Source organism: Lutra lutra, chromosome 4 (assembly GCF_902655055.1).
Source record: "Lutra lutra chromosome 4, mLutLut1.2, whole genome shotgun sequence".
Taxonomy (NCBI): domain Eukaryota; kingdom Metazoa; phylum Chordata; class Mammalia; order Carnivora; family Mustelidae; genus Lutra; species Lutra lutra.
This window is the reverse complement of record NC_062281.1, coordinates 105,533,197-105,558,200: the sequence shown is the minus strand read 5'-3', so window position 1 is coordinate 105,558,200 and position 25,004 is coordinate 105,533,197. Positions and strand designations below refer to the sequence as shown.

At 38.4% G+C, this 25,004-nt stretch overlaps 1 protein-coding gene across 7 annotated transcripts in view; it reads left to right on the top strand.

Annotated features, from left to right (window-relative positions):
• Nucleotides 1–25,004, top strand: part of NTNG1 (netrin G1) — a 344,911-nt gene that overhangs the window by 181,862 nt on the left and 138,045 nt on the right. For all 7 annotated transcript variants that reach the window (XM_047727940.1, XM_047727937.1, XM_047727939.1 and 4 more), the window contains exon 3: nt 21,834–22,474. In XM_047727940.1, the coding sequence (XP_047583896.1) occupies nt 21,834–22,474 (641 nt within the window). The remainder of the gene's footprint in view (nt 1–21,833; nt 22,475–25,004) is intronic.

Below are 25,004 nucleotides of genomic sequence, written 5' to 3'. Positions count from 1 at the left end.
TTGCTGTGCAAAAGCTTTGATCTTGATGAAGTCCAGTAGTTCATTTTTGCCCTTGCTTCCCTTGCCTTTGGTGATGTTCCTAGGAAGAAGCTGCTGCGGCTGAAGTCGAGGAGGTTGCTGCCTGTGTGCTCCTCAAGGATTTTGATGGATTCCTTCCACACATCGAGGTCCTTCATACATTTTGAGTCTATTTTCCTGTGTGGTGTAAGGAAATGGTCCAGTTTCATTTTTCTACATGTGGCTGTCCAATTTTCCCAATACCATTTGTTGAAGAGACTGTCTTTTTTCCATTGGACATTCTTTCCTGCTTTGTCAAAGATGAGTTGACCATAGAGTTGAGGGTCTATTTCTGGGCTCTCTATTCTGTTCCATTGATCTAGGTGTCTGTTTTTGTGCCAGTACCATACCATCTTGATGATGACAGCTTTGGAATAGAGCTTAAAGTCTGGAATTGTGATGCCACCAACTCTGGCTTTCTTTTTCAACATACCTCTGGCTATTCAAGATCTTTTCTGGTTCCATATAAATTTTAGGATTATTTGTTCCATTTCTTTGAAAAAAATGGATGGTATTTTGATAGGGATTGCATTAAAAGTGTAGATTGATCTAGGTAGCATAGACATTTTCACATTTGTTCTTCCAATCCATGAGCATGGAACATTTTTCCATTTCTTTGTGTCATCCTCAATTTCTTTCATGAGTACTCTATAGTTTTCTAAGTATAGATTCTTTGCCTCTTTGGTTAGGTTTATTCCTAGGTATCTAATGGTTTTTGATGCATTTGTAAATGGGATTAACTTCTTAATTTTTCTTTCTTCTGTCTTGTTGTTGGTATGTAGAAATGCAACTGATTTCTGTGCATTGATTTTATATTCTGACACTTTACTGAATTCATATATGAGTTCTAGCTATTTTGCAGTGGAATTTTTTGGGTTTTCCACATAAAGTATCATATCATCTGCAAAGAGTGTTAGTTTGACTTCTTCTTTGTTGATTTGGATGCCTTTAATTTCTCTTTGTTGTCTGATCGCTGAGGCTAGGACTTCTAGTACTATGTTGAATAGCAGTGGTGATAATGGACATCCCTGCCATGTTCCTGACCTTAGCAGGAAAGCTCTCAGTTTTTCTCCATTGAGAATGAAAATTGCTGTGGGTTTTTCATAGATGGCTTTGATGATATTGAGGTATGTGCCCTCTATCCCTACACTTTGAAGAGCTTTGATCAGGAAGGGATGCTGTACTTTGTCAAATGCTTTTTCAGCATCTATGGAGAGTATCATATGGTTCTTGTTCTTTCTTTTATTAATGTGTTGTATCACATTGTTTGATTTGTAGATGTTGAACCAACTTTGCAGCCCTGGAATAAATCCTACTTGGTTATAGTGAATAATCCTTTTAATATACTGTTGGATCCCATTGGCTAGCATTTTGGAGAGAATTTTCACATCTGTGTTCATCAAGGATATTGGCCTATAATTCTCTTTTTTAATGGGGTCTTTGTCTGGTTTTGGGATCAAGGTGATGCTGGCCTTATAAAATGAGTTTGGAAGTTCTCCTTCCATTTCTATTTTTTTGAACAGTTTCAGGAGAATAGGAATTAATTCTTCTTTTTTTTAATTTGTTTATTTAACAGAGAGAGAGAGAGAGAGATCACAAGTAGGCAGAGAGAGAGGAGGAAGCAGGCTCCCTGCTGAGAGCCCAATGTGGGGCTTGATCCCAGGACCCTGGGACCAAGACCTGAGCTGAAGGCAGAGGCTTTAACCCACTGAGCCACCCAGGTGCCCCGAATTAATTCTTCTTTAAATGCTTGGTAGAATTCCCCTGGGAAGCCATCTGGCCCTGGGCTCTTGTTTGTTGGGAGATTTTTGATGACTGCTTCAATCTCCTTACTGGTTATGGTTTCCTTACTGGTTCAGGTTTTCTATTTCTTCCTGGTTGAGTTTTGGTAGTTTATAGGTCTCTAGGAATGCATCCATTTCTTCCAGATTGTCAAATTTGCTTGCATATAGTTGCTCAAAATATGTTCTTATAATTGTTTGTATTTCTTTTTTGTTGGTTGTGATCTCTCCTCTTTCATTCGTGATTTTATTTTTTTAGGTCCTTTTTGGTAAGTCTGACCAGGAGTTTATCAACCTTATTAGTTCTTTCAAAAGATCCAGCTCCTAATTTCGTTGATTTGTTCTACTGGGTTTTTTGTTTTTATTTCATTGATTTCTGCTCTGGTCTTTATTATTTCTCTTCTCCTACTAGGTTTAGGCTTTCTTTGCTGTTCTTTCTCCAGCTCCTTTAAGTGTAGGGGTAGGTTGTGTACTTGAGACTTTTCTTGTTTCTTGAGAAAGGATTGTATGGCAATATACTTTCCTCTCAGGACTGCCTTTGCTGTGTCCCACAAATTTTTAACAGTTTTGTTTTCATTATCATTTGTTTCCATGAATTTTTAAAATTCTTCTTTAATTTCCTGGTTGACCCATTCATTCTTTAGTACGATGCTCTTTAGCCTCCATGTATTTGAGTTCTTTCCAACTTTCCTCTTGTGATTGAGTTCTAGCTTCAGAGCATTGTGGTCTGAAAATATGCAGGGAACGATCATAATCTTTTGGTACCAGTTGACACCTGATTTGTGACCAGGATGTGATCTATTCTGGAGAATGTTCCATGTGCACTAGAGAAGAATGTGTATTCTGTTGCTTTGGGATGGAATGTTCTGAATAAATCTGTGATGTCCATCTGGTCCAGTGTGTCATTTAAGGCCTTTATTTCCTTATCGATCTCTTGCTTGGATGATCTGTCCATTCCAGTGAGGGGGGTGTTAAAGTCCCCTACTATTATTATATTATTGTTGATATGTTTCTTTGATTTTGTTATTAATTGGTTTATATAGTTGGCTGCTCCCATATTAGGGGCATAGATATTTAAAATTGTTAGATCTTCTTGTTGGACAGACCCTTTGAGTATGATATAGTGCCCTTCCTCATCTCTTATTATAGTCTTTGGCTTAGAATCTAATTGATCTGATATAAGGATTGCCACCCCAGCTTTCTTCTGATGTCCATTAGCATGGTAAATTCTTTTCCACCCCCTCACTTTAAACCTGGAGGTGTCTTCGGGTTTAAAATGAGTTTCTTGTAGGCAACCTATAGATGGGTTTTGTTTTTTTATCCATTCTGATACCCTGTGTCTTTTGATTGGGGCATTTAGCCCATTAACATTCAGGGTAAGTATTGAGAGATATGAATTTAGTGCCATTGTATTGCCTATAAGGTGACTGTTATTGTATATTGTCTCTGTTTCTTTCTGATCTACTACTTTTAGGGTCTCTCTTTGCTTAGAGGACCCCTTTCAATATTTCCTGTAGGGCTGGTTTGGTGTTTGCAAGTTCTTTCAGTTTTTGTTTGTCCTAGAAGTTTTTTGTTTTTGTTTTTGTTTTTTTTTAGAAGTTTTTTTTTTAATCTCTCCTTCTATTTTCAATGACAGCCTAGCTGGATAGAGTATTCTTGGCTGCATATTTTTCTCATTTAGTGCTTTGAATAGATCATGCCAGTTCTTTCTGGCCTGCCAGGTCTCTGTGGATAAGTCTGGTACCAATCTAATATTTTTACCATTCTATGTTACAGACTTCTTGTCCCGGACTGCTTTCAAGATTTTCTCTTTTTCATTAAGACTTGTAAGTTTTATTATAGATGATGGGGTATGGACCTATTCTTATTGATTTTGAGGGGGGTTATCTGTGCCTCCTGGACTTTGATGCTTGTTCCCTTTGCCATAATAGGGAAATTCTCTACCATAATTTGCTCCAATATACCTTCTGCCCCCCCCTCTCTCTTTCTTCTTCTTCTGAGATCCCAGTTATTCTAATATTGTCTTGTCTTATGGTATCACTTATCTCTTGAATTCTCCCCTCATGGTCCAGTAGTTGTTTGTCTATCTTTTGCTCCGCTTCTTTATTCTCTGTCATTTGGTCTTCTATATCACTAATTCTCTCTTCTGCCTCATTTATCCTAGCAGTAAGAGCCTCCATTTTTGACTGTACCTCATTAATAGCTTTTTTTATCTCAGCTTGGTTAGATTTTAGTTCTTTTATTTCTCTAGAAAGGGCTTTTATTTTTCCAGAAAGGGGTTCTCTAGTATCTTCCATGGCTTTTTTTTTTTTTTTTAGCCCGGCTAGCACCTTAAGAATCGTCATTCTGAACTCTAGATCTGGCATATTACCAGTGTCTGTATTGATTAGGTCCCTAGCCTTTGGTACTGCCTCTTGTTCTTTTGTTTGTGCTGAGTTTTTCCGCCTTGTCATTTTATCCAGATAAGTATACATGAATGAGAGAATTAAATACTAAAAGGGTGGCAAAGACCCCAGAAAAATGTGCATTAACCAAATCAGAGGAGACCCCCAAATTGGGGAGAGAAGAAAGGGGGTAAAAAGAAGTTCAAAAAAATTTTTTTTTAATTTTTAAAAATATATATTTTAGACTGGTTAATAGAACAGAGCACCCACTTGGTTTTGGTTGTGTTTTGGTCTTGTAGAAGAAACTACCTCCCAAAATTTTAAAGAAAAACTTATATATATACAAAAATAAGGGTAAACACGATGAAGGGGTGGAATATGACTGTAAAGATGAAAATTTTTTAAAAATTCGAGAAAAAGGGCACATGGGTGGCTCAGTGAGTTAAGCCGCTGCCTTCGGCTCAGGTCATGATCCCAGGGTCCTGGGATCAAGTCCCGCATCGGGCTCTCTGCTCAGCAGGGAGCCTGCTTCCCTCTCTCTCTCTCTGCCTGCCTCTCTGTCTACTTGTGATCTCTCTCTGTCAAATAAATAAATAAAATCTTTAAAAAAAAATTCGAGAAAAAGGAGTTGATAAGATAAGTTGGTTGGGAAAAGAAAGAAAAAGAAAATGAAGAGAATTTGCTCAGGCTGGAGACTAGAAAAAAGCCCTTTGCTAGATTTAGGGTATATTTTGATCTATTAGAAGAAATTATATCCCAAAATTTTTTAGGAGAAAAAAACCCTATATGTATACAAAAAATGAAGTTAGATACAATGGAGGACAAAATATGATTATAATAATGAAGGTTTAAAACTATTTTTTTAAAGAAAGGTATTGTTAAGATAAACTAGTTTAAAAAAATTTAGAGGAAAGAGGTTTTTTTTTTAAAGAAGAAAGAGTAAAGTTAAAAAATTCAAATAAGAAAAAAAATAAAATTAAAAAAATTTAATTAACTTTGCAAGACTAAAGAATCATGGGGAGGAAGTCATGAATTCTATGCTTTGCTTTCCCCTCCTCTGGAATTCCGCTGTTCTCCTTGATCAGTGAGCTTGGTTTGTCTGGATGTTCTTGCTGATCTGCTGGGGGAGGGGCCTGTTGTAGTGATTCTCAAATGTCTTTGCCCGAGGTGGAATTACACCGCCCTTGCCAAGGGCCTGGCTAAGTAATCTGCTTGGGTTTGCTCTGGGAAGCTTTTGTTCCCTAAATGCTTTCCGTAGAACTCTGGAGGAAGGGAATGAAAATGGCAGCCTCTCAATCTCTAGCCCAGAGGAGCAGAGAGCTCGGGGCCCACTCCTCAGTACGCCCTTGGAGAAAAGCGCTCAATCAATCCCATCTCCCTGGTCTCTGGCCGCACTCCAAGCTCATTTGGCCTATGACCGGGCATTTCTGTCTCTGGCACACAGCCCCACTTGGAGTCTCCAAACCCAGCAGATTCCTGCCTCCAGAGGAGGAAGGTGAGTCTTCCTGGACTTGCCACTTGTGGGGTCCCTGTTCAAAGAACAGTGGTCTGACTGTGCTACGGATCACAGTTTAAGGTAACCCTGAGCTGAGAGCTCACTCCTTGGCTCCATCTCTGTAGCCAGCTTCCCTGCTCTACTACGTGAGAGCTCTGCTACACTCAGACACCCCTGATCCTTCTGTGACCCCTGATCCTTCTGTGATCCTTCTGTGACCTGAGACCACACTGTCCCTGCGAAGTCTCCACCCTCAGTTAGCCTCTGGAGCCATGTCCCTCAGTGGAGCAGACTTCTAAAAGTTCTGATTTTGTGCTCCATTGGTCCGCCACTTGCCGGGATCCAGCCCCTCCCCCCGTGGTCTATCTTCCCATGGCTTCGGATTCACTTCTCCGCTTGTCCTACCTTTCAGAAAGTGGTCGATTTTCTGTTTCTAGAATTGCTATTCTTCTTCTCTTTGATCTCCTGTTGGATTTGTAGGTGTTAGCAATGGTTTAATAACTATCTAACTGAACTCCTGCGACCTGATGTCATCTCAGCCTGCTACTCTTCCACCATCTTGACTCCTCTGATCCTCATAATTATCTTATCCATTTTTTTGGCTTACTCCCCTTTTTTATAGTGTCAACATACCAGATTGTAGAGATGCTTTCTCTCTTGCCAGAATATTTCTTTTTGAAGGCAACACTACAAATGACTCACAAATATTCATCATTTCTTTAGGTTAGCTTGGCATTTGTTTCATTTTGTTTGATATTTCTTTTGCTGCAATTGTAAAATATGATTTGGCCATCAGATATTAATAACTTAATGCATTTAAAGTTTGGCAACATTTATTTTAAATCTTAGACTGTCCACCATTCACTAAGTTGTGTAAATATTTTCCCTTACCCTGGAGGCTCATGAGCCATCAAATACTGTACTAAAATAATACTGATCCTGCAGCAAGATAAAAAAGAAGGCTAGAAATAAGGACAATGTGATTTTACACTTTAATATCTAATATTAGATCCAAAGTCCAATATAAAATAATCTAATATTTAAAATTCAATATCTTCTGACTTCCCAGTTCTGAAATCACTTGAGTAGACCAGTGCAATCCATTCAGGACAAGTAAATTTTCCTCTGATATGGTCCTGAACTAATATTGAGGAAGATCTGAAATTGCTTAAAATCAATCCTCTTATTGGTTCCTGTTAGTGAGAGTTAACCACAGCAGATTAATGAAATTAGAAGGTGAGAAACAAAGAAGACATTCATCCAATACTTTTAGTTGTAGAGCATCCTGGCTACTAACTGAAAAGATTTAGCCAATAAATACGTTTTTTGCATTGAGAATACCTCCTTTGTTTCTAAAATTACAATGTAGATACTAGCAACTGACTTTCACACTTAACCCTTCTTTCCTCTTCCATTTCATTTCTTTGCATGCTGTCAGCAAACACTGATCATTCTCAAAAGTGCATTACATAATTCTCTTCTCCATTTAAGCTATCTTATTTTGCTTGCTTTCATTTTCAGATTTCTCCAATGAGTGTTTTGAACCCCCTGCCCTCCTTTTTGTTTTTAGCATTCCACACTTTCTAGTAAAATGGCTTTGCCTCAATACTCCATCATAACAAGTATTTCCAAGGTCACTAACAATGGTTTTCAGGGCAAATCAAAAGATTTTTCAGCTCCTTATCTTCTTGTGAGTATCTGCCACTATTGATCACACTTTTTTTTTTCCTTTCTGGCATTTTAAAGATTTTTTTTTTTTTTTAATTCTCAAGGATATTGAATTGCCTTTTCATTTTCTTGGAGGTCAGATAAAATTTTTATTTCTCTCCTTGTACATACATTCAAATATCTAGAGAGCCCTGACTTATATTTATTAACTCAAATATGGGTTGTAAGCTCCCAATAAAAACAGTTCTAACTAAATGGTATTTTCACATTTATGGACAAATACATGGACTCTTCCTTCTTCTAGCAGAGTTGATCATAGCCTATGTGGTAGGTCCAGAAGAGGTTCCTCCAGAAAAAGCAATTCTGTCTTATAAGCCTGAATTCTGGAATAACTTATTGATATTGGAGTTGAAGAATTTCTGATTACCTTTATGGAGGCACACAAAGGCATTCTTGTTGCAGTTTGATTTTTTGGCATCAGATTCTTTTTCAAGTAACTTTTAAAGATCTTTTTGGTCCTTATGGCTGATCTCTCTTTGTTCTTCCCAAACATGACAAACACAAGGTTCAGACAATTTTTCAAATTCTCCTTATTACTCTGTTTCTCATTTGAGTTTTTGTTTTCACCAGCTGGTCTGCCTGTGCTTTCCATTCCCTTTCATACTCATGCTTCATATTCATCATCATCATCATCATCATCATCATCAAATTATTTTGGAGAGATGCTTATTTTCCTTCCTGGGTGTCTGCCCAAAAGAGACCTTAAATGCCTATTAGCATCAATGACAAAAGTCATTTCAAATGACTTTTTGAAACGAGTTTGAAATTTTTTTCAAATTTTTGAAATGACTTTTTGAAAAGTCATTTCAAATGACTAGGCTATGAAAGTAGGAAGTACCTGTGTGAGCACTCACTTGTGAAAGGTTTGTTTCCTTCATCACATCGGGTTGGTTATTCAAACCAGTATTGTCTGATAGATACATAATGTATCCATACAGCTAATTTAAACCTTAATGAAGGTAAAAAGAAACAGGTAAAACTGATCTTAATAATATGCTTTATCTAACCTAATATATTCAAAATAATTGTCATTTTAACATGTATCACTATGAAGTTATTAATAAAATATTTTACATCCTTTTCTTTTTGTACAGTCTTTGAAATCCAGTATGTAATGTATACTTACGTCACATCTCATTTTGGACTACCTACTGGCTACATTTCAAATGCTTAATAAGAACATGGGGTTCATGGCTATCATATTGGAAAACATAGATGTGAACCACTAAAAAGAAGAGAGTGGGTGGAAGTGGAAGAAAATGAGTCTCTATTGACAGCTTTATTTCAGTTTCTATGGTGTGTGTGTGTGTGTGTGTATTTAATGTGTTGGATACTTTAATCTTTACCTGGGAGTAAGAGGTAGTCTCTAATGTATACTTGAGCAAATAGGCTCAGAAAAGTTTAATAATTTCCCCAAGTTGATGCTGCTTATAAATTCAAGAGTGTGGATTCAGTCTCAGGCTTGTCCTCTTCCCATCTGGGTTTTAATTACACTGAATTTTGAGTTGGCTGTCAGGATGGGAGGATTCTGGGTTTAGCCTACATTGACCATAGCTACTACAACAGATTTGATCCTGAGAGGTAGAGCGTTCAATAAAAGCCATCTGGGGATGTTTTATTTATTTGTTATAAAGCGCACCTTGAGACCTTGTACAGTTACATAGTAAATAACTTTCACACTTCCATTTTACTAGCTCACTTTAAAGAACTGAGTGCTAAATTATCTGGTGGCACAATGGACCCTGAAAAGGAGACTTTTATGGGATGACAAGTTGTAAGGGTCATAGATGAGAATAGCAGTGATAGTGATGGCAATGATGATAATAGTAATTGCTGACATGTACTGAGGTCTTACCATAGGCCAAGTACCATCTTAAGCTCTTTTTACATATTAGCTTATTTAGTCCTCCAAAAAATGCTGTGAAAGTATACCCTTATTATTAAAAAAAAAAAATCCATTTATTTATTTGAGAGAGAGAGAGAGAGCATGTGCATGAGTCAGCAGACTCCCCGCAGAGCACAGAAGGGCTGGATCCCAGGACCCTGAGATCAGGACCTGAACCATAGTCAGCTGCTTAATTGACTGAACCACCCAGGTGCCCCACCCTTATTATTCTTATTACACATGCTTGTCTTCACTACAAGAGAGGCTGATGCTGCTTACCAAGAGTAATTATTTGTTCTGCTTGTCCAGGCTTGAAAATGATGATTCTTTGTCCAGCACTAATACCCTCATGCATTAGTAGTTTACAGCTAGCAAGGATTATCTTTATTTTTCCTATTTTACTGGTTTCTTTCTCCTTTCTAACACTTAGCCCTGTTCACTCTTCCTCTCAAGTTCCTTCCACTCGGAATTTGTACTTTACCTTCTACTCTTTTGTAGACTCCTTTAGGGAGGATAACATAGCTTGTTCATTCCTCAGGTTGCAATGTCCAGCTCTAGCATCTTGTTGAAATACAGTTGGATCCACGTAGCTCCACAATAATATTCACAGCTTCTTGCACTGGTTCCTGAGTGTTCTCTTTTGCCCTCTAGGGTCTTGGGCTTTCGTTTATAAACCAGAGTAATACCTAGGAGACTAGCTGGATGTGTAATGAAGTGGCAACAACTAAAAGAAGATAAAAAGGAGAAGAAGGAAAAACAAAGAGAGATTGAGGAAGCCTATGCAGACCAGGTTTGGGGCCATGTTGATGGGAGCTTGAAGTTAGGTAGGAAAGATTTGGCGATCAGTAAGTATGCATGTGGAATATTTAGAGAGAGGTGAGGATGGAGGACTTTACAATATTTTTTGTACACTATAAATAGCATCTCTGTGACATTTTCTTGATTTTCAGTAACATTGGATGTCACAATAACATTTTGCAAATGGAACTTTGCAGGGATGAGGCAATAAAAGAGTCCCAATCTTATTACTAGCTTTAGTCAAAAACATTATCACCACCATTTTTACTCTGTGCAGGCATTAAACGTGGTGTCACCACTGATTCTTTCTTTTCCTTTGTTCTCCACCTCCAATCAATCTAATTCCTACTGACTCTTCCATTACCTTTCTGTTCAGTTTAATCCAACTCCTTGTTTTCACACAGACATTATTAAAGCTTCCTCCTAGCTTCCTTCCTTACCTCCAGTCTATCACACTTTCATTATATCCTGCACTGCAGTTGTTGTGACATTCCACTCTTTCTGAAGATGTCTCTGTCCCTATCCTAGACTTCAGTGGAAATAGACTCCCCAGGCCATAAGTCAGTTCCAGACCCTTTCCAGCTCCACATTGAATCTCTTGACCTGTAAGTGAGATCTGAACTAGAGTTGGAGATTTGGGCAGTACTTCTCTAAATAAAAAAAAAAAAAAATTTTTTTTAAATTTAAAAAAAAAAATGAAAGATCATGCTTGCTCTTTACCTGATGTCCCAGAAGTGGGTCATACAGCAGATAGTTGAATTAGAAAATACATAATTGCTTCTTTGATTTTGAGAATGTTCTTATTTTGTTAAATAGAAAAGCCAGTTACAGAAACAGCTTATAACATATAAACATTCATTTATATGCTCCTCTTATATTGACTATCTACTGCATGCCAGGAATTGTGCTGGATACAAAGAAAAGTAAGGTGTGTCTGGACTTATTTGCGTACATGCTCTGAGAATTCTAACTCTTGTTTTTTTTATTCTTCTTCATGACTTGATTGAGATAACTCCTAATACTGCACTCAACTTGAACCTTTTGTTTTTCTCTAGGAGGGAATCTAGAAAACTAATGAAGAAAGCGAACTGTGTATGGGTCACTTGCTCTAAAGACCACCAATGAATTTTTCTTCTCCAGTTAATTAAACACAAAATCTCCCACCCAGTTTTTAGTGCTCTCTAAAATCAACTTCACCTTGTATATTTAAATTTCTCTCCTACCACCTTGCAGCCTCCCAAACATTAGGTTTGTCTTCATCTTTACAGACAGACTTACATGATTTATCTTGAATAGATTCCATGACATTTCTGGACCTCAGTTTCTTCATCTGTAGAATTAGAATAACACCTGCTTTATAGGTAATGATGAGGATTAAATGAGAGGACAATGATAAAGCCTGTCTGACAATTCTTAAACATGAAAGTTGTTCAATGATTATTGATCCCTTCTCCATACCAAAAACAGAATGTCTCCCTCACCAATGCAAATCTGAGACATCTTTGAAAACTGAAACTCTGCCTGCTCTAATTCTTCATCGTGACTTTCTGGCTTTTGTACTTCTTTTTAACAACACATTTTTACATGTATTATCTGCATATTAGAATATTATTAGCTGCTATTTCATTCCTATATAACCTACATAAAATAGCCCTCTATAATACATTGTCTTATTTTCAAACTAATACATCTCTCTCAATTTTATCTTGCCTCTACATTATAGCTGATAAGAATCAACCTTATTATAAACTAATCTATAAGATCTAGCATAACGCTTGGCACATGATAGCTGCTTGTTGTTTTTGTCATTTAATTTACTTTGGTTCATGATGGTGGCTCTGGTAGGCTAACAGTCACTTCCACCATACAAATAAATGAAGATTATATTTATTGTTGATAATACACCAAGAGTGTTATCAATATAATAAATATTGGTATGTTATTATACATACACACTCATACACACTCCCTCAGGTGTGAATTTGGATAAGAAAAGTTAGAAAAAGTTTATTTCAAGGTTGGAAATGCTGAGAAAAGATCATTGAGGGGAGAAAAAGGAAGGAAATCAGTTGAAAAGAAGAAATACAAGGAAGAAAAAGAGTTGTTTTAGTTCAGTGAGCCCCAAAATAATGCTACTTATGGCCCAGACCATGGCCAAGTTTTATGAGCCTGGAGTGTATACAGTTCTGGGGGTCCTCTTTTAAAAAAAGAAATGGCAAAACTTCAAACACAAAATTAGGTAGCAGGCCAAAGAAGCACCATGTGGCTTTGAGGCGTAAGCTTCATTAGCTTCCTAATGAATCAGCCTCTGGAACTAGGTAGGATTTTTTAGGACCTCTGTGAGTAGGAAAGCCACTTAAGCTGCAGCACAATAAATGGACACCACTTCCTTCTTTCCCAACAGACTTGTTCCTTACCCATTTCCACTCACCACATCTTACATTTTTCCAAGGGTTTGTACCATAAGGCACTTCTATGACCAGGCATTGTAAAAATTATAACCTCCCCATTCATGGCTTCTTCCCTCCATTTTTATTTTATTCTCCATAATTGCCTGAGAACAAATCAAACCCTTGATGTTCAGCTACAACCGTAAACTCAGAAGGATGCTGTGGGTTGGAGAAGTGAGCTAAGGTAGGATGAGAAAAGAGATCTTCAGCCTAAAGCCATCAGCTGTGACTGATGGAGAAAAATAGGATGAAATGAACACCAGGAAAGCACTGGGACATAATTGTAGTCATGCCATTTGTCTATGTCCTCCAACCTCACCAGAAGTCCCCAGTAACTATATCAATCACACACACACACACACACACACACACACACACACACACACAGGCAGTCTGTGCTGAGAGTTGGACTGCTTGGTTTTTGTTTGGTTTTATTTTGATTTACCCAGTATATGACATTATACCAATTCATCTACAACATAGGATGCCAGATGGTTCTTTAAGTTTGGTGATCTGTTTAACCCCCCCCCCCCCCAATCACCAGCCTATGGGCACTTCCCTCCCATCTTACTCCATTCTATCAAACCTACTTAATTTAGCCTATTTTCTCCTGTATTCCTGCTTTCTTTATTTTTCTTGTATTCATAAATTTTTGTTACATCCTTATTATGTAGTAGTTCTTCTCCTCACAGAACTCTGGTTGGGGGAAAACTAGACAATTGAAATTTAATATGATGAATTGCATGATAATGCATATGGTCCACTGTACGGTACATATAAATACACATGGGTTGGTGTGATTGATTCATAAAGTGTGAATATGAGTGAGTAAAAAAGAAAAAAGTACAGAGGCCAGACCTTGAAGGACCTTACAAGCTAGGCTAAGGAATTTGAATTGTATTCCTCAAGGTGATGTGAAACCCATTAAAAAGACTTAAGAAGGGTGCATGATACAGTCAGATTTGGATTTTAGAAAGTCCACGGCAGAAGCTATAAAAAGAATAGATTGCAAGAGGATAGTATAAAATAGAAAGAGTTCATTTAAGAAGATGTTACAGTAATTCAGGAGAAAAATATTTTTTAAATATTTAAAACATTAAAAAACTAAAGAAAACATTGGCAGTGTGAACATAGCTCTGGTGATAGGTTGCATCTAGAGAACTTACTTGGCCGGTAAACCGGTTGAGGAAAAAGAAGAAAAAAAGATCATTCCCATGTTTCCTGCTTAGGACATGGAAGAATTTGATGTCATTCTCAAGAATCAATAAATACAGAAGGAGGAGCATTTCTAGTACTAACTACTAATCACTGAGCACTGAGTGCATGCCAAGGAGATGCTAAACACTTAACATACATTATGTGATTTTTTCTCAAGTTAATATCATGAGGTACATATTATTATATTGAAATTTTTTTTTAAGATTTATTTATTTATTTTGACGGAGAGAGAGAGAGAGATTACAAGCAGGCAGAGAGGCAGGCAGAGAGAGAGGGGGAGAAGCAGGCTCCCTGCTGAGCAGAGAGCCCGATTCGGGGCTCGATCCCAGGACCCTGAGATCATGACCTGAGCCGAAGGCAGAGGCTTAACCCACTGAGCCACCCAGGCGCCCCTATTATATTGAATTTAAAGAAGAAGAAATCAAGGCTCTAAAAAGTCAATTCACTTGTCCAAAATTACATAATAGCTAAGTGGTAGAGCTGGAATTCAAACCTAAGCAGACCTAACCCAGAGCCATGGTTCTTAGAAACGTTAAAACAGTGTTTAGCAAATGTGGTCCAGAGATTATCTACATCAGATTTATCAAGGATAATTGTCAAATTAGGCTCCTGGGTCCAGCCAAGTCTATTAAAGTGGCAATCCTGATGGATGGAGACAGGACTCACCAGGTATTTCTCATGCACTTTAACATTTATATAACTACAACAGTACATACTATATATTACAACTTGGTAGAAGGAGGATGGCAAATTTTCTTTTTATATGGATATTTTAGTATATGGGGCATGCCACCCAGATTGCCATAGGGGTGGAGTGCAGCAAATATTTTCAGGCTGGAATTTGACGCTGGGATGGTTTAAATCACAATTCTCAGTGTTGGTAAAGCTAGTTTTGCTGCAACATCTCCAAGGTGGTTTGGATGAAGTATCATATGCAGGAAAGGTAGTGGGATGGGATAAATTGTCACTGAGCTGAGCTGTCCCCCAGATCCCCACTCCTTTTCTTGTTTAGTGGTTTTGACACGTACCTCCAAATTTGCCCCAAGCATGAAATGTGTTTGCGTGTTTTCCTAAAAAATGCTTGCAAATACTTTTTGCATTTATATCATAAAATGTTTTTAATATATGATTAATTTTGTAGCAAGGGGTGAAACAGACACTCCAGGAAGTCACACTGTGTTGTTGGTGACTCTATTTATCCTCAAGAACACCCAGTGCTCTCTCTAGGAGCATGTCACCAATTGGAGGATCATGTGATTGTCGCCAGATAGATCTAGTCTCCATTAGCAAATTGCAAACCTTTTCTTGTAGAATTTCCATGTTCTTCACAATGTTTTTAACATGGTAGGCAACCGCTAAATAGCTAATGAATGTGGAAGGGAGGAGTTTGAAAGGAATAAGGTGTATGAGAAATCAGAATAGACTTACCAGAAACCAGTCATTTTTGAAAAGTGCCACATTAGGAAGTTCTCTTCATACCTCTCACGGTTAAGTGATCACTTCAACAGAAGATGCTTTGGTCTTCCTAAACTCTCCCACAGAAAAGCTGGAGGCTTTCAGAAAATGTACTTGAAGTGGGTCGTGGACTTGTTTTCCCATTCGAAAGAGGAAGGAACCAGTTTTTGAGAATCAAGTCAGAACTTTCAGGATCCAAAGTGTTCAAACCAATTCTCACAGTACACGATAATATCAGACTCAGAACAATCCCATCTTCATGATATTTTAACTCCCCTTAAGTTACTTTAACTTAAAATGCTGACCGTCCCACTTCAGCTTTGTGTTATTAACATCTAAGTGTCTGTTTCAAGATTATCAAAAGGCAAAACACAGTACCAAAGATTTTTAAGTAATATTTTTTTAAGACAGAAGATTTTAAAAAGCAATTTCCCTACCTGTTATGAACGTGTCACCTCACTGTAGTGTTTTTCTGCAGACATTCGCTATCTAACTTGATGCCATTACTATCTATTCCTTCTCCAGTCTATGTGAAGTAATAATTTGGCCTGCTATATAGGAATCCGTTTTTGTGGCTCCTATGGCTTGAGAATGTATTTGGTTCCTTCTTAGAAACGGTCATCTTGGTCATCTTGGTCTGTGTAGCCTCACCAGTTTGAGAATCCTGACCATAATCCTCTGTGGGAATTCAGACAGGTGTCTATTATGGCCCATAATCTGCAATATGACCTATAGTATTCTTGTTGCAGAAAGGTTAAGCCCTCCCATCTTTATTCCTGAGTAAAAAAGTCCACATGGTGTTAGTATCCTCAGGGAGCAGACGGAAACAAGCAACAGCTTCAATCAGGCCTTAAGTCTGTGTCTATGCCAGAAAGAAATCTTTGTGATGAGCAAGGGGCTCCATTAGAAAACAGAACTGTTGGTTTTTAGCTCAGGAGTTACAAGAACAAAACTCTTTATCCTCTATTATGCTTAGAGTGGCCATATTTCCCGAAGCAAAATTTGGCCCTCATGCTCTGGCAAATATAAAGGTACATTTGTTGCAGCACTTTCAGAATATCTAAAGTTGGGACAGTCCCATAATATTCAAGGCTATATTATTACTGCGTGTATACCCCACACTGGGACCCAACATGCCAATTAATGGGGCGAGTTATAAGTGAGATTGCACTGCGATTGGTAGAGATTACTGCCCTTGATGTATGAAGGGATAATGAACAACTGGAAACATGCTGCCTTGTGGATCTACCTGAGAACAGGAAGAGTTTATCCCCATAGCTGTGTGTCATCAAGGACTGTCGGTACTGGGGGTGCTGACAATTACCTTTCAGATTTCTGGAGAAGGTATCCACCATCTTGAATTACACATACCTATGGTCCTGATTTCTCTTGTTCCTTCTGTTGCCAGTAACAAAGCTGGAAGACCTAGAAGGGGCACCTCAGCCTCAGTGATGAGATTCAGCTCTTAGACTCAGAATAGTCTGAGAGCCTTCAGAAGAGTCATAAAAGGAGGGCCTTCCTGTCTTATAGCCAGGCAAGAACCCAGTTCCAAAAAGGGATTGGGAGCAGGGGTTCCTAACCACCAAAAATTAGACCAATGGAAGAGAAGAAAAGGAAACCATCTCCTCAATCCTCAAGATGATAGCCTAGCCCAGCAGTTAAAACACGGTGCCCATGCTTCATCTATCTGAGAGATGAGCAGTAGACTATACTGTCCGGTCCTTTACCCTTTTATAGCCTTGCACTGGCAAAGACAGTGATACCTATTGCAAAGTCACAGTGGAAACAGGTTGGGAGAGCTATCCCAGGATACTGTTTCTGCTCCCTTTAACTATGTGTCTTTTTTTTTTTTAATGTCACTTAGTGATCAAACAAGCAAGGACGCGCCAGATGCAAATGGGTGTGAGGCAGTGCCACCTCACTGTTTTTCACGATCAGTGTAAGTGTTAACGCAAATGCTTCTCATCACGACTTGTAAGTACATGTCTGCTTGACATGTAACATACAGTTCAGTGGAAGACCTCTTAGGAGAATTCCGACATTTCCAACTGTCATTCCCAATAGTCTGCCAATAAAGTAAAGCTTGGAAGGGGAAGTTCAAAATGGTAGGAACCACAAGTATTATGTTAGTACTGCTTATGTAGGGCTTTCTTTTTTAACTCTGAAAGGTCTAGCAGATCTCAGTTGAAAGGATATGCTTGTCAAAGGATCTCTTGCCAGAAGGAAGGTAATTCTATCAATAGACACCATAAAAACACATCTCAAATTTTTATTTATCCTTTTAAGTTCTGAAAGCACGTTAAGGAAGAATAACATTCCAAGTTGGTTACAAAGTGCTAATTAATAGCTAACTTCAGTTCTCCCAGGGGTAAAATATTCACATTGTTTTTTAATGAAATTAAGCATCACAATCTTCATCTTCTAATTGTTATAAAAACATTTAGCAACAATATCTGTTTAATTATTTAGGCATCTCTTAATGGTGTAAATATTATCAGCGCAGTCATAAATATTTTCTGCTTTGTCCATAGACAATCAGTTAAGGATCTGTTGCTTGTAGGACTTAAATTAAGATCTATTTAAAGCTGCCTGCTGGCCACAAAATAATTACTTACACTTGCTAATGCCTGAATCTGTTAGATTTAGCTTCGAGAAGAGTTCTTTGCTTTCACAAGTAGGGGAAAGTTATTTTTCTTATAGAAATTTCATAGTTAATGGTATTAGGGAGGATTAGGGTGGGGTTGAAGTTGTTGAAAATTTAATTAATCTAATCCTTTTAACAGTAATTGTTTTCATATTGATGATTCTCTGTAACAACAGTATTACAGATCACACCCATATGAAATATTTACACGAATATTTTAGCATGTAATCTCTCCTCCAGCTTTCTCTTTCCAGAACAGTAAGGTTTTCAGCTTGGTCTTCAGCTTTCTCTTTTTTTCTTAATCTCTTACTACAAATGCAGGCTTTTTTCTTAGGGGACCAAAATGAAATCTTTTTTTTTTTCTCCCTACTAATTTTCTCTCAGTATCATCGTCTCTCAGTAAGTTATGTTAATGATCATCAACTCATGAATCTTCTAAAAGAGTATGAGGGCTATGAAATAAAAATGGTTCAATTGATTTTGGCGGGGGGCAGGGGGATCTACAGCCATTTGGTATAGATTCTCATTAGAAATGATTTGTTTACTCATCCATTTCAATAAATTGCTATGCTGCTGAAATTATCACTAAGAGTAGAGTCAGATGAAGGACAAAACTGTCATTCTGGTCAAACTCTGATCATCTCTGGTGTAAACTGGGAATTGTTCTTAATCTGCTCAAATGTCACATTATCCAAGAGAGACTTTCTCTGACCTCCCAATATAAAATTACAGTCAGTATCTCTCCTCCAACACCATTCTCCCCTTTAATTGGTTTTATTTTTCTCCAGAGCAATTACCACCCAGTAGCATTATGGGATACGATGATATTTGTTTCTTTAGTGCATCTCCCCCAACTAAAATGGAAGCTCTGCTGAAAGCCAGGACTGGGATTTGTTTAGGACTGCATCTTGAAAGTCAAGACAAGGGCCTTAAATATAGTAGTATAGTGGGCAATCAATAAATAATTATTGCATGCATGAAACTTTTTTCTCATTTTTCAGGTGCCTAAAGCACAAAATCAGTGCAAAGCAATAAAATTGTCTCCTTGTCCTGGCATGCATTTTGAGGGCTGACAATTTGATGTAAATGGAAGCATTTATCCTGAGCTGGCTGTCCTGCTGAGCCCCAGTGGAAGGGTGTCCTTGGGGAACAAAAGCAGAGGAGTGCTTTGTGTGGCCATGTCTTCATTATAGGACTAAAACTTTGAGTTGTGCAATGCTATCTGGCATCCACACATAATACAAAGAGTAATACAAAGCAGAGTATCTCAAAGGATGTTCTCCAGAGCACCACTTCTAGGGCATAGAAAGAGGGGTTACTAAAGCGAAAAGGAGCTCTATGGTCAATTAAAGGTTCTGAAACTAGGTATTACATGAAGCTAAGGAAGATTCATAACTTCAGGATATCTCAAATGTATGATAATGTTCATTTGGGCTCTAAAACTCTTAGACTCTTCCTTTCTACTACCAATCTGGTTTCTAAGACCGGGTTCCATCACGAGTAACACCATTGACTTGAGAACTATAAAGGGTCAGGGCAGGGGCAGGACACATGGGTCTTGGCTCAGTCCCTTACTCACCTTTTTATATGACCATGGGCAACTTAGCGAACACTTCTCTATGCCTCAGTTTTCTCTTCTGTAAAGTAGCAGAAGAAAGGATTACCTGGGATAATGTATATAAATGGTCTGACCCCTAAGTTCTAAATAATGATAGTTATTGTCAACACATTTTACCAAATGTAGCAACGAATGCTTTTTAGGTAGATATCCTCAAGTCTATTTCCTAAGACATAAAACCATATATGGGTTTGCTAGGATCCACCCATACCCAGAATCAGCCTGCTATGTCTCCCTCTCGGTCTCAGTACCCTATCCCCCTTTGAGAAAATCTGCACATCGATGGTGAAGTCCAAGAAATGCCATCTTCCAACATGACTTAATACAAATGTCTAATAACTCACCCTGGTGTATCCTGCAGAGCTGATTTCCTGTGTTTTGATGCCCTTGACCTCAGATGAAGATGCTTTTGTCAGGAGGAGGGTGGTAGCATCCAAGTTAATGATTGTGCAGATGGCTACATGCTGGTCGATTTTGAAGTGACCATATTTTTTCAGTAAATTTCAACTGAAGGTGTGATTTGTGTAAATCTGACCCCTTCCAGTAAAATGTGCATTTACATATATTTAGAATTTATAAATCTTGACAGATTCCACAATATTTATAGCCCTCCATAAAAAGCCTTTGCCAGTTTTCAGAGCTTTGCCTTTGGCTCTCTGGTATGCTTAAGAGAGCTTAAATAATAATAAATTTGGTGATATATTCCACCTGGAACAGAAACTTATTTTCCCCCCTTGGCTCGTTTTGAAGGGGATACTATAAATAGTGCCACAGACGCTGGGATCAGGAATAGGGAATTGAAATTCGAGAAAGAAGTACAGAAACATTTCCATTATCACTGATGCCTTGAATGTATTTTTAAAACAGTTCTGTTCCTCAAATAATGTACCTTCTCTCCTTTCTCCTACCCCATCTCAATTATACTTAAGTCCCCCAAACCTGTTGCCAGCTTTAGGATTCAGTTGCACTAATGGGGAAAAAAAGAGTGAAAGTATTAGCTGACATAGAAATTGCCTCTAGAGAGGCCAAAGCAATTCTCCAGTGTTCATCTCACATTTCACGGGAGTCAGCTGGTAACTGAGCGTCAAGGTCTAAAGTGTAAATTCATTATTTGAGACCCAGCTCATGCATCCTGCAGGTATGATGAAAAGCTCTCAGTTCATGAAAAAGAAAAAAAAAAAAAGTCTAATTGTAATTATAAGAGAAAGCCTAAGGACAATGTCAGAGGGTCAATTCTTCCACCCATCCATGCTTATAATTACCTAGTAGAGGATTAGGGAGAAATGCCTGAATAGTTGACTCCAAATGATATCATTTATTTTCTTAAGCACAAAATAAACAAGAATCAGGGAGCCAGCTGTTTGCCGTGGAATCATCTGATGAAAACTGAAAGCAGCCATTAAGTATAGCATAAGTGGTGTTATAACTTGTTGTGATTCAAGATTTATTTCCCGCTTCTTGTTTGAGTGGAGGGTGAAGGAGACAGCCTTTGTCAGGGGGAAGTAATAGTAACGGCTAACATCCCTAGACAGCTGACTCTGGGCCGGCACAGAGTAACACATTAAGTGTCTGTGGCGCATACTTCTCATTAAGTACTGGATTTTCCTGTCCTCATAACTTGGAGCATGCCCCTGCCCCAAGTCTTTCCTGTGCAATCCCCTTGCCTCTAGCTAATAGGATGGCAGATGTTTGGACCAAACCCCAGAGCCTGTAGTATACCACATTTTAATGATTTGTGGTGAACAAAGTAAATGCTTTAAGAACAGGCTTTATGAAGCAGGGGTCTAGTTAAGTATGATGGATTTGAGGCAAACCAAGAAGAAGCTGAATGTTGTATGGGGGTATTGTTTCCCAAACAGGGCATAGGTATCTACGGTTCATTGCTAATTCTAAAGGTTTGCTTGAAAAATGACTTTTTAAAGAACTGTGCTCTTGAGGAACGTCCTTGAGGCATGGAGGGATTTCCTTGATTTTCTAAAGCATCTTTCTGAGAGGACGCCGAGGTATTGAGCTGTTAGATAGTTGCACAGTGTCTTTGTGCTTCTGGGACCACATTATAGGTCTAACACATATGGGATAAATAAACTGTTTTCATTTCTTAAAGCCCATGGAAGGAAACCAGACAAGAAAATTACCATATTGCCTCATTTTTTTTTCAAGGCTTTTAAAAAGGAGAATCCAGTGAGGGCAAATAAAAATGATTACTGCAAACAGGGTCCCACCCTTTCCTTCCTTCCTAGCCTTTTACTCAGCAACAGCAATGGCAAGAGTTGTGTCAAACCAGTGTTTTGATGCACCCTCTTCTGTTCTTCTTCCATAGGGCAACCCCTACATGTGCAATAATGAGTGTGATGCAAGTACCCCCGAGCTGGCGCACCCCCCTGAGCTGATGTTTGATTTTGAAGGAAGACATCCCTCCACGTTTTGGCAGTCTGCTACTTGGAAGGAATATCCCAAGCCTCTCCAGGTTAACATCACTCTGTCTTGGAGCAAAACCATTGAGCTCACAGACAACATAGTTATTACCTTTGAATCGGGGCGTCCTGACCAAATGATCCTGGAGAAATCTCTCGATTATGGACGAACGTGGCAACCCTACCAGTATTACGCCACAGACTGCTTAGACGCTTTTCACATGGATCCCAAATCTGTGAAGGATTTATCACAGCGTACGGTCTTAGAAATCATTTGCACCGAAGAGTACTCTACGGGATATATGACAAATAGCAAAATAATCCACTTTGAAATCAAAGACAGGTTTGCATTTTTTGCTGGACCATGGCTACGCAATATGGCTTCTCTCTACGGACAGCTGGATACAACCAAGAAACTCAGAGATTTCTTTACAGTCACAGACCTGAGGATAAGGCTTTTGAGACCAGCAGTTGGGGAAATATTTGTAGATGAGCTACACTTGGCACGCTACTTTTATGCGATCTCAGACATAAAGGTGCACGGAAGGTAAGAAAACATCTGTCTGACTGGAATGAGAATGGTTGTTCAAAGAAACTGCCAGTATGTTGGTCCCACAGCTTAGAGAGACATGAGCCATTTTCTACTACAACATTTCCTCAGGAACACAGTCTAGAGCTAGGTCTGGAGAAATTTGAGACCCTTCTTACTCAGCAGTAATTTGTGATCCCAGACTCACTGTCACTGAACCTGAACCTGGCAGAATTTCTTAGAATTTAAACAGAAGGGGAGAAAAAAAAAAAATTAGCATCTTATTTAAGTCCAAGGAACTCCCTAGATCAGGGGGTTTAAATCTTTAAGACAGTGAAGACAGGGGGAACAAAGCCAGCTGCTCTTTAAAAGATACCAAAAAAAAACAAGAAATACATCTTTCCATTGTTTTCAAATGCCAGATAGGATTTCAACATGGTATCTCTCGCCATTTACGTTTCATTGCATTGCACAAAGCACAGTTTCTAAACTGTGAGTTATATCCCTTTAAATTTATTAAATCAGAACCAAAAGCACTTAAGAAGCACAATGCATTTGTTAAAAAGGAGTGAACTCTGTTTTTCGGGGTTTTCATGGTTATTGCCTTAAAAAGATATGCTGCCACTTAAATATGGACCTGAGGGAGACTCCCTCCATTTTTGGGGTCAAATACAGATGGACCAGAGTTTAAAACCATTAGTGGTCACTGTCAGGCATATCTTTGGTTTTGATAATACATCAGAGACACACTTGAGCAAGTTTCCAAGAATTTTGAGTATGCTTTAATGAAAAACTCAGGTAATAAGAACTGGGACCTCTAAGGTAGAGCTGTTCAACCAGATTTCTTAACTGTGGTATGGTTGGTAACCAAATAACCAACTGACAGGAGTTGAAGCCTGAAGTAATTGGTTGAGAAAACCAAAAATCAGTGAGGTATACAGCAAAATGGAAAAAAGAGAAAGCAAAGCAATAATCATTCCAAAAATGCTGAGAGAGCTTCAAGTCAGAATAGATGAGTTTAAGAATATAAATGGCCCATAAATCATATAGGTCTCATTAGGCAATCCTAAAATTTAAGCAAATACAGCAGGCTCCATTAAGTGAATTGGCATCCAACATTCCTTAAGATAGCCCAGTCCTCAGAAACTGGAGAAGTGTTGAGACTCCCTGGTCTTTCTGAGAGTTGACTCAACCTATCTTTTTGATAATAGTATTGTAACTGTACAGTAGAAGGAAGGAGAGGCCACTGATGTTAAGGTGAAAGTCGTAACGGGCACACAGAATGGAGTGGTGGGCATGACCTCAGTGTGGTAGTAGAGGTTTCAGATTCTGAACTGTGGGAAGCAGCAGGAACTGGATGTTCCTCCCAGAAGAGTCAGGAGTCTTTAGCAATGGAGCCTCTTTAAAAACCACTAACTAAGATCTTGGTGACATACGATGAAGATTTCTTGAAAGCAGAATAGTATTTCTGTGAGGAGTAGGCGCTGGTACAGCACTGAACTTGTAGGTTGCAGGGTGTAGAAGAAGGCCTACAGATCAGCAGGGCACAACCAGAGGACAATCTGGAACTGGGGCCTGAAATATGAATTGGCTATTTATAGTAAAATGTAGCCATTATACTCCTAAATATTTTTGTAAGTCATCATCAGTTTCCAGTTCTTCTTCTTGGGGACTATAATATATAAAAATAATGGATGTTGATATTATTAACCATAACATTCTACAACAAAGTAACAAGTATTCAATTCATCTACAAGAATAAGTGTCAAAATTCATAAGCTGAGGTTTGAATTTAAATCCTAGTGTGATCTTCACTGTTAGATAAAATCATGTAATTCAGTTTTTCTGCAGTTTGAGACATTTATAATCCAAGCCAAAATCCTTAGAGTCCAACTTCTGCAAACATTGTCTCATCTTCCACTGGTAAAGAAGTCAGTTGTGTGAAGCTTTTGGTTGGGAAGTAAACATTGTTGGAGCTTATCTGTGTTACTGCACATTCATTTTTTTTTTAAAGATTTTATTTGTTTATTTGACACACAGAGATCACAAGTAGGCTAAGAGGCAGGCAGAGAGAGAGGAGGAAGCAGGCTCCCCACTGAGCAGGGAGCCAGATGCAATGCAATGCGGGGCTCAATCCCAGGACCCTGGGATCATGACCTGAGCCGAAGACAGAGGCTTTAACCCACTGAGCCACCCAGGTGCCCCTGCACATTCATTTTTTGTTTCCTCTGATTATTTAAAAAAGACGGTGTAAATACGCTTTAAAGTGACATTTTTATTAAAGTGAATAAAATTAAATATTAAAGTGAATAAAAATTAAAGTGAATTTTTATGCCTTCTCTATGGGGGTCAAAGATACTATCCCTTAAAAGTGGCATGTTAGGAAAGTAGACTCCCACCAGATTTACCACTTTTCTTTTATCTATGATCCTGCTAGTACTCTCCAACTGCATCTCATGGGCCTGGGGAAGTTGCAGGAGACATCCTCCCTTCTCTGGGACTCACCTCTGCCATCTTTTCCTGTTCACCAGTCAACTGTAAGCTAATG